General features: G+C 49.0%; 1 protein-coding gene across 1 annotated transcript; it reads left to right on the plus strand.

The window, feature by feature from the left end:
- The first annotated feature begins 1,620 nt into the window (after positions 1 to 1,620).
- On the plus strand, positions 1,621 to 11,858 carry tinagl1 (tubulointerstitial nephritis antigen-like 1). Its single transcript, XM_088364931.1, has 12 exons — positions 1,621 to 1,787; positions 4,161 to 4,468; positions 5,325 to 5,391; positions 6,079 to 6,171; positions 6,264 to 6,378; positions 6,609 to 6,735; positions 6,816 to 6,966; positions 7,112 to 7,301; positions 7,551 to 7,596; positions 8,275 to 8,398; positions 10,111 to 10,156; positions 10,233 to 11,858. The coding sequence occupies exons 2-12, from the start codon at positions 4,168 to 4,170 to the stop codon at positions 10,395 to 10,397; spliced, it is 1,425 nt and encodes a 474-aa protein (XP_088221057.1). The 5' UTR covers positions 1,621 to 1,787; positions 4,161 to 4,167; the 3' UTR covers positions 10,398 to 11,858.
- The last annotated feature ends 2,171 nt before the right edge of the window (positions 11,859 to 14,029 follow it).

The raw sequence follows: 14,029 nt of genomic DNA on the forward strand, positions 1-14,029 counted from the left end.
TGAAGCTTTCACACTCAATATGAATCAAAGGTGACAGAAAAATCACAAAAAGACACTCAATTGATTTTTGATGTGTCAGTTTTTATTTGCTGTCCTATGGAAGAAAAAGACAACAATGGAACCTTTTTGTTGCGGGAACATCTGCGACGACCTTAGCAAAGAAAATAAGGGCAGAGGCAAGAAAAGGTGTTTTGTCTAAGAGATAAGCAAGTCGAGAAATGTGAGACGGAAGGAGGATTACGGAGAGAAGAGGAGAGGCTGGGATAAAATAGCCATGTTGTGTTTCACGCTAAAAAAAAAAAAAAGTCCTGCTATGTGCTATTTGACATGAAATATTTCAACCATCCATACACATGCAGTGTCGTCTTTTAAACATTACCAGTCCAAATCTTACATTGGGTATCCTCAATCTTCATGATACTGTGGCACTAATTTGATTTCAAAAGTCACTGTGGAGAAGTGATTTCTTTCATTTTGGATCAATGGCAGGAAAAGGCGAGCGAGCGCTCCTCCCAAATGTCTGCGCTTCTCATCAGCGCAGGGCGTCCTGTTTTTCCCTACGAGTGGTAAACACGACGCAGCCTTGTTGTTGTCGTCGCCCTCGCTGGCCTTACCAACTGTGGCCCGCTCAAAGCATCATGGCGGCACCGATGAAAGGGATGATTGTTGCCGAGAAGCTTTAGAGTGACGGCTCATCCTCACAACATTCTTACAAACGTAGATGGATCGCCGCCAACCACAATGTATTGACTAGCGTGAGCCAGATAGCATAGTTGAATTTGAATTTCAGAAAACAAGACAAACCTATTTCATCAAACAAACAACAATTCAACCTTTGCGGCTTAGGCCTCCAGTTTTGCTTTGACAGAATCACGTATGTGTGTGCGTGCGTGTGCTACCCGCGTTGTCGACACAATTGTCGGAAATGACCATCGACAGCAAATGCTGATGTTTGATGTCATTGTGTTTTTTTTTTCACGAGTCAGTGCAGTATATGGAATGTCTTACGACACTCTTTCGCCTACACGACTTGTGAAAGCGGCCGTGATTCACTCCCGGTTGGCGCCTGAGTCAGCCATGATGGCGGAGAAACAGGCGAAGGGTCTCACCCGAGGCTTCTTACTCATGCGCACAATCGAAGGCTTGTACAATTACCGCCAGTTCAGAATCGGCGAACGCTATAATCATCATGGAGGGTGGAGGTGAGTGAAAAGTGAACCTGTTAACAGAGGGAGCTTTTGAACTTATTTTCCAGGATAATCCTTGAAGCACCTTGAGAGTTTTGGTTTACAAAATAACACAATTAGGAGACTTGAATTAGATGATATAACTCAAGCTCGAGAATTTTCGAGATGTTTCCTGATGATGCAATACATATTTCGGCCGCCAGGCAGTGCTGTTTCTCCTACGCCACTCTCTTGAAAGTTGTCCACTTTACCATTTGACCTTTCCAGTGAGACCATCAGAGGGAACGCTGCTGCTGTTTTCCAGCTGAGTGAATTCCAAACAAATGGCGTCCAGTCTTGGTTAAGGACAGCTGATAGGGAAGCAGAGAAAAGGGGAAAGTGCACGGCCGAGGCGATTGATTAGGCAGGCAGCCAAGCAGGGCCGCGCACAAGGGGGGGTCACGGGGGCGTGGTCATCCACGCAGCCTGCCTGCCTGCCTGACTGTATATAGAGAAGACTCAAGTGCAGCTCCACACATCCTCTGAGACACACACGCACAGCAAGACGCATTTCTTGATACTGGTGGATTATTCAGAAAGAAGTTGGACTTTTGCCAGAAGGTAAAGTGACAAACACGGGTTGGAGATTCTTCTTTCTTTGTATGTTGCGCTCATAACTTTTGGCTGACTCTGTTTGATGATCATGGTTTAGTTCTGGGGCTTTAGAGACGATTGTTTCAAAAGCCTGAGATGACCTCTTCCACAACCTCATCAAAAAGCTTGTTTGTTAAGGCTAGGTTGTGGATCAAGTGCTTTATAATTTTTTATTTAACACATTTTTGTCCTTCACTGGTTGGGACCAGTTGACCAGAACTAGTTATACTAAACTAACTGCAGTCATTGTATTTTTAATGTGTGCAAAAAGCACACTTTAATTTCAAGTCTGCTTTGAACTTGTTTTCCTGCTCTTTGTACTTCACAATATAAATTTCACCTTCCACACCTGAGCAAATGTTCAGCTGAATAGCATCGATTTGAAACAATACACATGAAGAATGTCTGACTCATCGTGTGTAATGTAAAGTGTGACTCAAAGTCCATGCATTGGGGTCAGAGGTCACATGGAAGCATGACAACCTGCTCCAAAAGACAATCGCTGCGTCTGTCATAACCACGCAAATACTTGATGAAAACGACATTCTCACTGGTGCCAAATGGAGAAGCGCTGCTCCGCGGCATTACAACTCTTCATGGATGAATAACAAAAGGCCAAACTGCACTATTCCATTTTTCGTCTTTCATCATATTTGATCTGAGTTTCTAATGTTTGTTTTCCCCACCGTGGCAATGTGAGCTGTTATTGCCACCGCCGCCGCTGCAACGAAAGATTTGTGTAAAGAAAGAGTGGCCCTGCCCATCCCATAATGCCATACGTGTGTGTGTGTGTGTGTGTGTATGTGTGCATACAACAAAAGGCACAGTCATGCAGAAAACAGCGCAGCAAAGATCTCTTCCGGAGCTTCACTTCATTTGGGCGGAGGGGGGACTCTCATTGCACCCTATGATCAGATAGGATAATTAATGATGCTCTTTAAGTAAGCAGCATGCCAAGCGCTTCACACAATGATACATATTTGAGAGTGGAGGGGAAGGGGGAGGGGCTTGGCATGGGAACTAACTGTACACGGGAAATTAACATATAGCTAAATGTGCACGGTTCAACCACTTTAATGGCAGACATGTTGAGGTGGGTGATCGATTTATGTCCAGTCTAGGTCAAAACATACACACCACAATACTGTAGTCCAGCGATACTCAAAAGTTATAGGTATGCTCCTCTTGGCCACCAGGGGGCGATATAATAGACATGATGCTCATGTGGCTCTTCATAGAGGACAAAGAAGGTATGCCTGTTAAATTGCATGCTTGCGCGTGTTTTCAAAGTCAAAGTCAAAGTCTCCTTTATTGTCAATCCCTCCACATGTCAAGACACACAAAGAGATCGAAATTACGTTTCTCACTATCCCAGGGTGACAAGACAGAGTTCACAACGCACATACAAGTAAACAACACAGGAAAAATAAAACAAGAAGATGAACATATAAGAGTGATAGCACGCTAGCCGCTCCCGATGCACAGCAGAGTCCAGAAAGATGACAGTCAACCAGGCCACTGTGAACACGAGCACACAGCAGGCACGCACTGTCCGGTTCGTGGATCCTATCAGGCGAACGCAACCTATCTTGTCGTCCCGCGAACGAACGTACGCCAGGAGAATGGAAGGCACGGCTGGGCGAGCTGGGTTGGCCGCAAGCCTGGCCCGACGTCTTCGCACTGGCCCCTCTTCCACTGCCTCGCAGACCCGCTGCCGACGCATCCCAACAATGCTCCAGGACGGAGCAGTCCGAGCTCACGACGCAGTCCAACCGGGGGAGGAAGAGCAGGCCAGTCCGGCGTCGCTCCATGACGAAGCACTCCGAGCGCCCTTAATCTCTCCGCACCAAAGTCCAGAACGCCATAAAACCCACTTCCGCCGATGTTGAGCAGAACATGCCCGCCGCACTAGTAGCACGACGTATCACAAGAGACGAACACACACAAAACTGCCGGACAAACACTCAGTAAACACTCACAAAACACCGAACGGGACAGAGAGTGGCCGCTGCGTGTGCACGCGCCGCCATCTTGAACATTTGCACCATTTGTTAGCATGTAGCTAAAAATACTTGCTTTTGAAATGCTGCACTCGTAAAGTAAGCAACGCTTGAATCCAAGCGCAACACAAAAGATGCTAAATAAGGGCATTTACGAGGCACAAAAATGTGGGAAATGCCTCTGTGCATGCCTGGGAAGCAGCCCTTCTCCGTGACCTTCCCCATCATGCATCACTCTTCATTTGGAGAACTTTTCCATCACTTCCCGCTAAATGGAGCATCGCAGTTAGCCGCTTGTTTGTCTTGGCAGCTTGATTTAATTCTATCTCCCCCCCCGCAGACTCATCATGAAGCTCTTCCTCGTACTTGGCGCGTTGCTCCTGGTGGAGGTGGAGGGAAATGCGGCGCGAAGCCAGTGGAGGAGGTCCAAGAGGGAGCTTTCTGCTCCGCTACACACGGGTGGCATCCGCGACCCGCTGGGCTCGTACTGCCAGCGGCGAGGCGGCTGCTGCCCAGGACGGGACGATCTGTGCACCGTGCCCTACTTGGACACCATCTGCTACTGTGACCTCTTCTGCAACCGCACCGTGTCTGACTGTTGCCCCGACTTCTGGGGGCACTGTCTGGGCGTGGATCCTCCCTTCATTGGTATTATCGTGTATGAGGATGGGGGGAGCTGTGTGTGTGTGTGTGTGTGGGGGGGGGGGGGGGGGGGGGGGTGTAAATCGCAAATTTTTCATCTCCACCTGCCTGAAACCTCCAACATGCTGTTGTTTGCTCGGCCCCTCCAAATGTTTGTGGCTGACTTTTTTTAATGTAGGCCTTCCTCCGAGCTTTCTTAAAGGCAAGGCGTGAAAATGTGCCCTGAACAGCAGAAGTCCACCTGAGAACAGAAGGCCTCTTATGAAGGGAAGGTGGGAGGTCGGGACAAAGAATGTTGACTATGTAGGGGGCAGAGGGGGGGGGGCTCAGACGGGCCTCGGGGGTTGCAGGACAGGAGCTGTAAGAAAGGCTCCTTCCGTTTTCGTTCCATCATGTTCTCGTGTCTGGAAAATTCCCGGAATCTCAATCAGCATCCGAGAGACTCTGACTGTGTAATGACATAAGCGGCTGCATTCACTTGCCTGGGTGGAATTGCGGCCTCCCTCAGAGGGGGGCCTCGCTGCGCAATCCCCTCGCCGCACCTGACGAGGAAAGCTGAGCACCTCGTAAATTCTCCGCCAGCCCGCGAGGGAAATTGCACTTAATCGGCAACATTCCCCATGCACGAAAGAATGTCACACACATTCCGATGGGAGATTTTGAGGAATTCTTTGAAAGCGAGCTTTGAAGAGTTACTCGCGCTCCTCCGTCGTCTACACTTTGCCACAGCGCTCCCATTTCTTCCTTTTCGCTGGATTAGCGGAGCTCAGCGCCCCTTAAGCGCAACATCAACACATCGTGCACGACGGCCATTTTGAGGCATTCTTGAGAGTTCAACTGTGAATTGTTTGTCTCTTTTTAGGCTCCTGTGAACGAAACGGGATCAAGTTCCTCTCAGGACAAACATACAAGGACAACTGCAACTTGTGGTATGTTCAAAAACAGAACAAAACAAAACAAAACAAATAGTCCTTCACTTATTTCACAAGCATTACATATCTGCTCACAAACTCACAGCTGTTCCAAAGTGTCTTGGGGACTTATGATAGGAAACGTCCCGAAAAGAAAGAATGGAAGTGATAGATAATGGCAGCCCAGCAGACATGCATGCGAGCACGCACACCGGCTGCTAAAAATAGCTGCAAAACATCACATATGTTCTCAAGCAACAAAGCCGCCTTGTGCGTTGGTCTTTCTTCTCTCCAAGAATGCACAACTCCCACTCGCTCACTCTCCGATCATTTCCCGAAGGCGCATCCTCCCCTCCGGTCCCGCCTGACTCATCTTCCGCTGTTCCGCTCCCTCCTCTGTGGAGCTTATCGGGGCCTTCCTGCGTTGATTTAGATTCATTTGAACAACTTGTTTCCATTTCTTTGGGCTATTTACGATCCTGCCCTGGCAACAAGAGTGCACAGAAATTGTTGAATTGATGTTGTGGCAGTTAGGATTGCACCCTTTGAACACTAACCTAGCAACAAGTGTCGAATTACTTGACATTCTGCAAGTGCCTCCTTCCATGTCTTTGAAATTTTCAGGCAATAATTGAAATAATGAAATTAATGAAGGTGCTAACTTTATTCAATCATTCATTCATTTTTTATTTATTTATTTTTTAGTACATGCGGCACGACGGGACGGTGGGAGTGTGAACAGAACGCCTGCTTGATGGACAGCAACATGATCCAGGCTATCAACAGAGGGAATTATGGGTACAAGACACACACACTTTTGTACCTCCTCGGACGAGCTCGTCGTTCTGTCAGTTTTTGTGCCAATCTTGGGGTGGGGTGGTTCTAACCAGGTGGAGGGCTGCTAACTACAGCCAGTTGCACGGCATGACATTGGACGAGGGTATCCGCTACAGACTGGGCACGCAGAGACCCTCCAAAAGCATCTTGAACATGAACGAAATCCAGGTAAGCGGCCATCTTGAGTCACAGGGTCTTCTTTTGTCTGGAGATCAAAAGGCGCTAATCGGGTCGGTATGTGGCTGTGGCCTGTTGTCTGCACGTTACATAAGACCCTGAGCCAAACGCTCCAACGCGCCCGCCCCCAGCTTTCCTCTTTGCGCCCTTGTCACTGTCGACGTGTTGCTACCGGCACCTGTGTCGCTGCCATTTGTGGAATTTGTTGTTCCGTGTCTTAGATGAACATGGATCCCCAGGGCGATGCCTTGCCCTCCAGTTTCGACTCGGCTGACAAGTGGCCAGGCAAGATCCACGAACCTCTGGACCAGGGCAACTGCGCCGCCTCCTGGGCCTTCTCGACAGCGGGTAGGCTGCAAGCGCACGCAAATTTGCTTGGCTCTCGTCAGAAGGGAAACTTTCAAAGATATTCTCCTGTTTTTGTTTAGCCGTAGCATCGGATCGAATCTCCATCCAGTCCATGGGTCACATGACCGCTCAGCTGTCCCCGCAGAACCTCATTTCCTGCGACACTAAGAACCAGGGCGGCTGTGCCGGGGGCCGCGTCGACGGAGCCTGGTGGTATCTCCGGCGCAGAGGGTGAGGACTGAGCCACGCCCCTCAAACTACAGACTGGCCAATCATTGAACCTCCATATTTTTTTTTTTTTAAGCGATCTGGTCACATCCGGCCCCAATGCTAAGGAACACTACGCTAACTGTGATTTGATTTTGGTTTTCTTGAGGGTGGTGACGGAAGACTGCTACCCGTACAGCGCCCCGCGACCCACGGCGACTGACGCAGCCCGCTGCATGATGCAGAGCCGCTCAGTGGGCCGAGGAAAGAGGCAGGCCACACAGCGCTGCCCCAACGCTCACAACTACCTGCACAACGACATCTACCAGTCCACGCCCCCCTACAGGCTCTCGGCCAAAGTAAGTGTAGCGCAGCGTCCGCCCAATCATGCGGAGCCTTCCTTATTTGGGCAAAGCATCACCTTATGTGGGCTTGCATCGAAGTAAACGATAGCCAATGCCTCCTTCAGTCATCCGAGCCTGCCTGTGAAGTCAATAAGTCAGGCATTAAGGACCTGGGAGGGGGGGCAAGGATCAATCTTGTTTTTCGACTTTTTAGCGCCCTTGAGGGATGTAACGCTATCTCTCCATTTATGTTGTCTCTTGCAGGAAAAGGAGATTATGAAGGAGATTATGGATAATGGCCCCGTGCAAGGTGAGGCCACGCATTTTCATTTATTTCACTTTGAGTCCATTAGGAAATGTTTCAAAAGAAAATGCCGTCAGCTGCAATAGCGTTTGGCTCAAGTGTTCTTTATGAAAAACAAAATGAGACAGCCTTTGCAACACAGGCACAGTAACAATGTATTCATTTGAAAATAAAAGTTCTACTTGTGTTGGCAGCTTCTTCGTCCATTTGCGTGCAGCATGACATCTAAATATTGCTTACCATTTTGTAGTTTCAAAATGACACAAAGTAAATGTGCACTTTTTTTTTTGCATGATGTCATGGTGCCTGACCTGCCGCTGGAGAGTTTGATTGTCCGGCTTTGACCCCGGTCAGCTTCCGTAACTGCGCCCGCCTTACAGTCTGGTGCCCATCTGGCCGCTGTCAAGTTTCACTTGAATAGGCCATGTACACGTGTGCGTGTTTTACTTCTCATCTGATTGGCCAGGAAGACACGTTGGCTTCATGACAAGTTTCCTTTGAATTCCTAATACAAGGCTGGTGCACGTGCGTCCACTTGCCTATTGTTAGCTGATTTGCGGCCCCGGAGTCAAACGGGGAAAATTTGCCCGTGTATGAAAAGTCAGGAAACAGCCTTTTGCCGCGCTTCATCTCGTGTTGCTAATTGTGTGCTGCGTTTGACGTTGTGTTTTTGATGCCCGGCAGCCATCATGGAGGTCCACGAGGACTTCTTTGTATACAAGAGCGGCATCTACAAACATACGGACGTCAGCTTCACTAAGCCCCCGCACTTCCGCAAGCACGGCACGCACTCGGTCAGGATCACTGGGTACGTAAATGCATCTTGTTGCGACACGACGGAAACATTGAGAGGGGTTAGACTCCACCCCCCTCCCTCACCACAAGTGTGCAGACCGCAAATATGCAGACGACTGCCGCACCTGGCCTACCTGACTCGCGTCTCTGTCATCGGTGGGCGGCCGGACGTCTGCCACTCTTTTTTTTTTGTTCCCTCCCCTCACCGCATCTGAGACAAAACACAAGCGCTATCTCGAAACAATCAGCTGCTTTGAGGCTCTTTTTTCAAGGAATGCACGTGTGTGCGGGAGGTTTCGACTCTTGAAATTCTTCACTCATCTGTCTGATGTCAATGAGACGTTGCTTTGCAAATGAGGAAAATGAGTGGCTCCTTTTAATCAGCCAAAGAAATGTGGGAGGAAAAAGTGCACACAGCCCTAGGCCTGAAAAAAAAAAAGCACTTTCAGGTAGCCTAAGCAACAGGTGGTGCTCGAACCCCCAGCCATCAGGCCGTCCTAGCCAATCCCAACATCATTACCAAAAAAGGCAATCTTGTCTAGATGTGGAAAACCTTTTGGGAAAACGTCAGCTTCCCAAAAAGCAGCTGTGCTTGTGTAGCGGCCGTTTGCGAGGAATGGATGTCACATCCAAACACCATGAACCTTCAAAACATGGCACGATTAGCGTGTTTACACCAAAACACGACGGAAGGTCGAGGTGACGGCTCTCAAAGGTGACGGCGAGAGCGGCCAGGGTCGTTCCGGGCCAGCGAGGGCGCCCAGCCGGCAGGCGTGCGAGTGTTTTGATAGCGCTACGCGTCCCTTTAAGCTGGCGGCCTGGGAAAGTTTGTGGAAGCGGCATTGAAGTCCACTGTGGTGGAAAGGCCCATTGTCCGGCCCGGCTGCTGATCCCGAGCGTGGCCGACAGAGGATCAGGGGGTCAAAAGGTCACGGCCGGGCCGAGGCAGGCGTGGAGTGCTGCCATTTTGTCCTCTACCGCCCTCTACCTAAACATTTGATTTGAGATTAGGGAAAATTTTCTTCTGTTTTCTTTGCATCAGCTGTGACTGGTTTTGCAACCAAAAATTTCTCTGCTGCTCGGAGCTTTGACATGACAGCAGCCATGAAATCCTGACTGACAGCAGAAGGTGTGCCAATCGCTCTGTTTCCCAGAACCGCTTTACCTCCTCTTCGAAGATAAAATGGCGTCGGCTACCGGGAGTCTCTCAGGGGGGAAACTGAAAATTCCGGAGTGCTAAAAACAGGATGGGAGGACAAGCGTTTGTTGTACAAGACGGCGAGACTCAATGGGAATTTTGATGGAGCCTCGCCAAGAGGTCCCGAGCGCACAGAAGTTGCCAAACGAGACAGCCGGCCGAGGAATGGCTTTTTGTTTGCTTGAGAGTATTTCTGAGGCGGAGGCGGCACGGGCTTCCTCGTAACCTGTCCTCTACTTCCTGCTGTAAATCAGGAGAGGGGAAAAGCAAGGTTTCATGTTTTTTTTCCGATCGAGGTTGGAAAGTTGTCTATAAATACTCCTTTTTCCAGGATGTTGTTGAGTAGCACTTCCTGCTGAGCTGACGAACGTTGGCATTGCTCAAATTCCATCAACTGGTTGGCACGCCTGGCTAGCTAATTTCTGTCTCTCTCTTCAAACGATTCCGTCACCACTGAACTCATTTGCCATCATGACATCGAGTCAAAACACAAGACCATAAACAACCGTCTTCTCGGCTTTCTTCAGGTGGGGTCAAGAGTGGGACTCTAACGGCGCTCCCAAGAAGTACTGGGTAAGGTTTTGGAAGACCGCACACTTGTCATCGTCAACCGCTTGAAATGACTTGACATCAACTTGTGATCTCAAAGATTGCCGCCAACACCTGGGGCAAGAACTGGGGCGAAGACGGCTACTTCCGCATAGCCCGCGGCGACAACGAGTGCGAGATCGAGACCTTTGTGATCGGTGTGTGGGGCAGGGTCACCGTGGAGGACATGCACCACCACCAGCACCAGCGACGCCGCCACGTTTAGAGCCCACACAGCAGGAGCCTCAGAACTTCACCCTCCCCCACGCCAACCAACCAACCAACCAACCAACCAACCAACCAACCAACCAACCAACCAACCAACCAACCAACCAACCAACCAACCAACCAACCAACCAACCAACCAACCAACCAACCAACCAACCAACCACCGCATCTCGGCTGGTTTTACTTGCCTTGACTAGCGTCTGAAGAAGAACAATTCCTCCGATCAAGAGAAACGCAGGCAGCAAGGGGGATGATGAAAAGACAAACAGTTTGAACGGAGCGGAGCAGTTTTGGGCAAACAGGCACAAATCCCCCAAAATAAGCCACAGAGACACGCCCAGACATTCTCTGGAATACAAGCCCCATGCATGTAAGCTGTAGGCGGTTGACTTTCACAGTTTCACCTTCAGAAAAAAAAAGTTGTTTGGGCCAGAACATATGAAACAAAAGGCAGTGAGTCAAGTCATCATGATGACACATTTGCTCAAAGTAGTCTTAAGGCGCTATGATGCTATCTTCGTGTTGCCGTGTTATTCTAAGATTTTATTTTGCTACCCGTTGTACTGTATTTGATTATTATAATTTACAAATCCAACACCCATGTGACTTATTTTTATACTTTGATTGAGTTGAACCAAAAAGAAAAATGCAAGTTTCTCAGCAGTGATGGATAAATAGAAACACCTTAATAAATAGACAATGACGTTAGATAGGTACACCTGCCAAATAATGATCCATTTGACCTCTCATTCCAGAAGAAACACTGGGTGACTATTTGACCTGCCAAATGGTGAGCTCACTTATAGCTATCCTTCCTTTAACCAGCATTGAGCAGCTATTTGACGTGCCAAATAGTGAGCCCACTTACAACTAGATCGTATTCAAGCCATTTTGAAAGTGTGCAACATGTTTGCGTTGCGGATTGTGAGGGGGGCGGTCTACTTCCCCCAAGTAGGGATTTTCAGCTCTCACTTGAAGGTGAGCTCGGCTGTTATTTTGCTGGTCTTCAATTACGCTCCTCTTCAAGCGCCGTAATCCTGCCTCGTGATCTTTCGCACCGTCGCTTCTTCCTTCAAACTTCAAAGATAAACGCATGTACGCAATTGGATAGGCAGGGTGCAGTGTGGCGTGTCCGCCGTCCTCCATTATGTTGTGGTCCGGACGTGAACCCCCCAAAAATGCCAACATCCACTCCATATTGTTGTGTGTGTATGTATGTGTGTGTGTGTATGTATGTGTGTGTGTGTGTGTGTGTGTGTGTGTGTACGCGCGTGTTTGCGTGTGAGAACGCCACACTCACTCGTGTGTGTCATTTATTTATAAGAAGTAAATTAAGCTACACAGTATGTTATTCCGCTCGTATCTGTGCAATGTTCGTCTCTCGGTCGTGTGGTGCGCATTGCTTGTAATAAACGCGAGTGAGTGTCCACTTGCGCCGCACAATAAATTCTTTCCATCACCTTGCTGTCTCCATATTGTAATGTTTTTGTGGTCCACTTTCCTGTATCACTCCATTTTGCCCGTAATCTCCTCTTGGGTAAAAATAGTCATTGCCGGTGCCGCCACATAATTCAGCAATAAAAGCTTATCTGGTGGTAGCAGCCGCAGATCAAGTCCAAGTACGGAAAAGTTGGATTGCGTTGTTTACATTTCTCTCATTGTTTGCACGTCGGCTGGCACAGAAAGCAGCCGAGCTATCTCAGCGGCGTGTGACGCAGTCCCGCCCGAATGAGGAAAGCGGGACAATCGGTGCAGACTTCACCCTGGCACAAAGAAACAAAAATTTACAGACAGCATCAAAGGAAAACATTTCACTTGTGCAAAAAATGCTGCCAAGTAAAAATCTCCTCAGGGAGCCTACTTGCACAGTAGTAAAATATTTTTTTCGAGTATTAAAATTCAATCAGTGATCATCAGTTATTTTTTTCAGAATTTATTAGCATTACAGAAGGATAACTTAATTTAACATGGTACTGGCCATATGCTTCAAGTTCTCTCCTCAAGCACAAAACATCGCTTGTGCTGCCATCTCGTGGTCATTTTGAGTACATAGAGAGAAAAGAAAGTAGTGAGTAGAAATTGTGATAAAGTTCTTTATTTTCTGTAATACAATTAAAAAAACAAAAATGTCATACATTCTGGATTCATTGCAAATCAACTGATATTGCTGATTATGGCATACAGCTTAAGCAAACTCTAATATCCTATCTGAAAATATTAGAATATCATGAAAAAGTATACTAGTAGGGTATTCAACTAATCACTTGAATCGTCTAATTAACTCGAAACACCTGCAAGGGTTTCCTGAGCCTTGAAAAACAGTTCAGTAAACTAAATCACAAGTATGGGGAAGACTGCTGATCTGACTGCTGTCCAGAGGACCATCATTGACACCCTCCATCAAGAGGGTAAGACATCCATCCATCCATCTTCTTCCGCTTATCCGGGGTCGGTTCGCAGGGGCAGCAGCTTTAGGTGGGACTCCCAGACTTCCCTCTCCCCAGCCACTTCATCCAGCTCATCCCGGGGATCCCAAGGCGTTCCCAGGCCAGCCGAGAGACATAGTCTCTCCAGCGCGTCCAGGGTCGTCCCCGGGGTCTCCTACTGGTGGGACATGCCCGGAACACCTCCCCAGGGAGGCGTCCAGGAGTCATCCTGATGAGATGCCCAAGCCACCTCATCTGGGTCCTCTCAACGTTGAGGAGCAGCGGCTCTACTCCGAGTCTCTCCCGGATGACCGAGCTTCTCACCTTATCTCCAAGGGAGAGCCCGGACACCCTGCGGAGGAAACTCATTTCAGCCGCTTGTATCCTGGATCTCGTTCTTTCGGTCACGACCCATAGTTCGTGACCATAGGTGAGGGTAGGAGCGTAGATTGACTGGTAAATCGAGAGCTTTGCCTTTTGGCTCAGCTCTATCTTTACCACGACGGACCGGTACAGAGTCCATATTACTGCCGATGCTGCACTGATCCGCCTGTCGATCTCTCGCTCCATCCTGCCCTCACTCGTGAACAAGACCCCAAGATACTTGAACTCCTCCACTTTGGGGCGGGATCTCATCCCCGATCCGGAGAGGGCATTCCACCCTTTTCTGACCGAGGACCATGGACTCTGATTTGGAGATGCTGACCCTCATCCTGACCGCTTCACACTCGGCTGTGAACCGCTCCAGTGAGAGCTGGAGATCACAGCCTGAAGAAGCCAACAGCACCACGTTGTCTGTAAAAAGCAGAGACGTAATGCTGAGGTCCCCAATCCGGATCCCCCAAATGCCTCGGCTGCGCCTAGAAATTCTGTCCATAAAAATTATGAACAGAATCGGTGACAAAGGGCAGCCTTGGCGGAGTCCAACCCTCACTGGGAACGAATGCGACTTACTGGCGGAAATGCGGACCAAACTCTGGCATCGGTGATACAGGGACCGAACCGCCCTTATCAGTTGGCTCGGCACTCTGTACTCCCGAAGCACCCTCCACAGAACCTCCCGAGGGACACCGTCGAACGCATTCTCCAAGTCCACAAAACACATGTGGACTGGTTGGGCGAACTCCCATGCACCATCGAGGATCCTGCCGAGGGTGTCGAGCTGGTCCACTGTTCCACGGCCAGGACAAAAGCCACACTGCTC

The sequence above is a fragment of the Syngnathus floridae genome, chromosome 21 (assembly GCF_059516105.1).
Source record: "Syngnathus floridae isolate MCC-2025c chromosome 21, RoL_Sflo_1.0, whole genome shotgun sequence".
NCBI classification, from domain to species: Eukaryota; Metazoa; Chordata; class Actinopteri; order Syngnathiformes; family Syngnathidae; genus Syngnathus; species Syngnathus floridae.

What these genes read in the sequence shown, in the direction of transcription:
- tinagl1 (XM_088364931.1), top strand. Translation starts at nt 4,168, where the DNA reads ATGAAGCTCTTCCTCGTACTTGGCGCGTTGCTCCTGGTGGAGGTGGAG. An exon ending in AAGGACAACTGCAACTTGTG is followed by an intron (nt 5,392 to 6,078) that starts GTATGTTCAAAA and finishes TTTATTTTTTAG; the next exon opens with TACATGCGGCACGACGGGAC. An exon ending in CCTACAGGCTCTCGGCCAAA is followed by an intron (nt 7,302 to 7,550) that starts GTAAGTGTAGCG and finishes TGTCTCTTGCAG; the next exon opens with GAAAAGGAGATTATGAAGGA.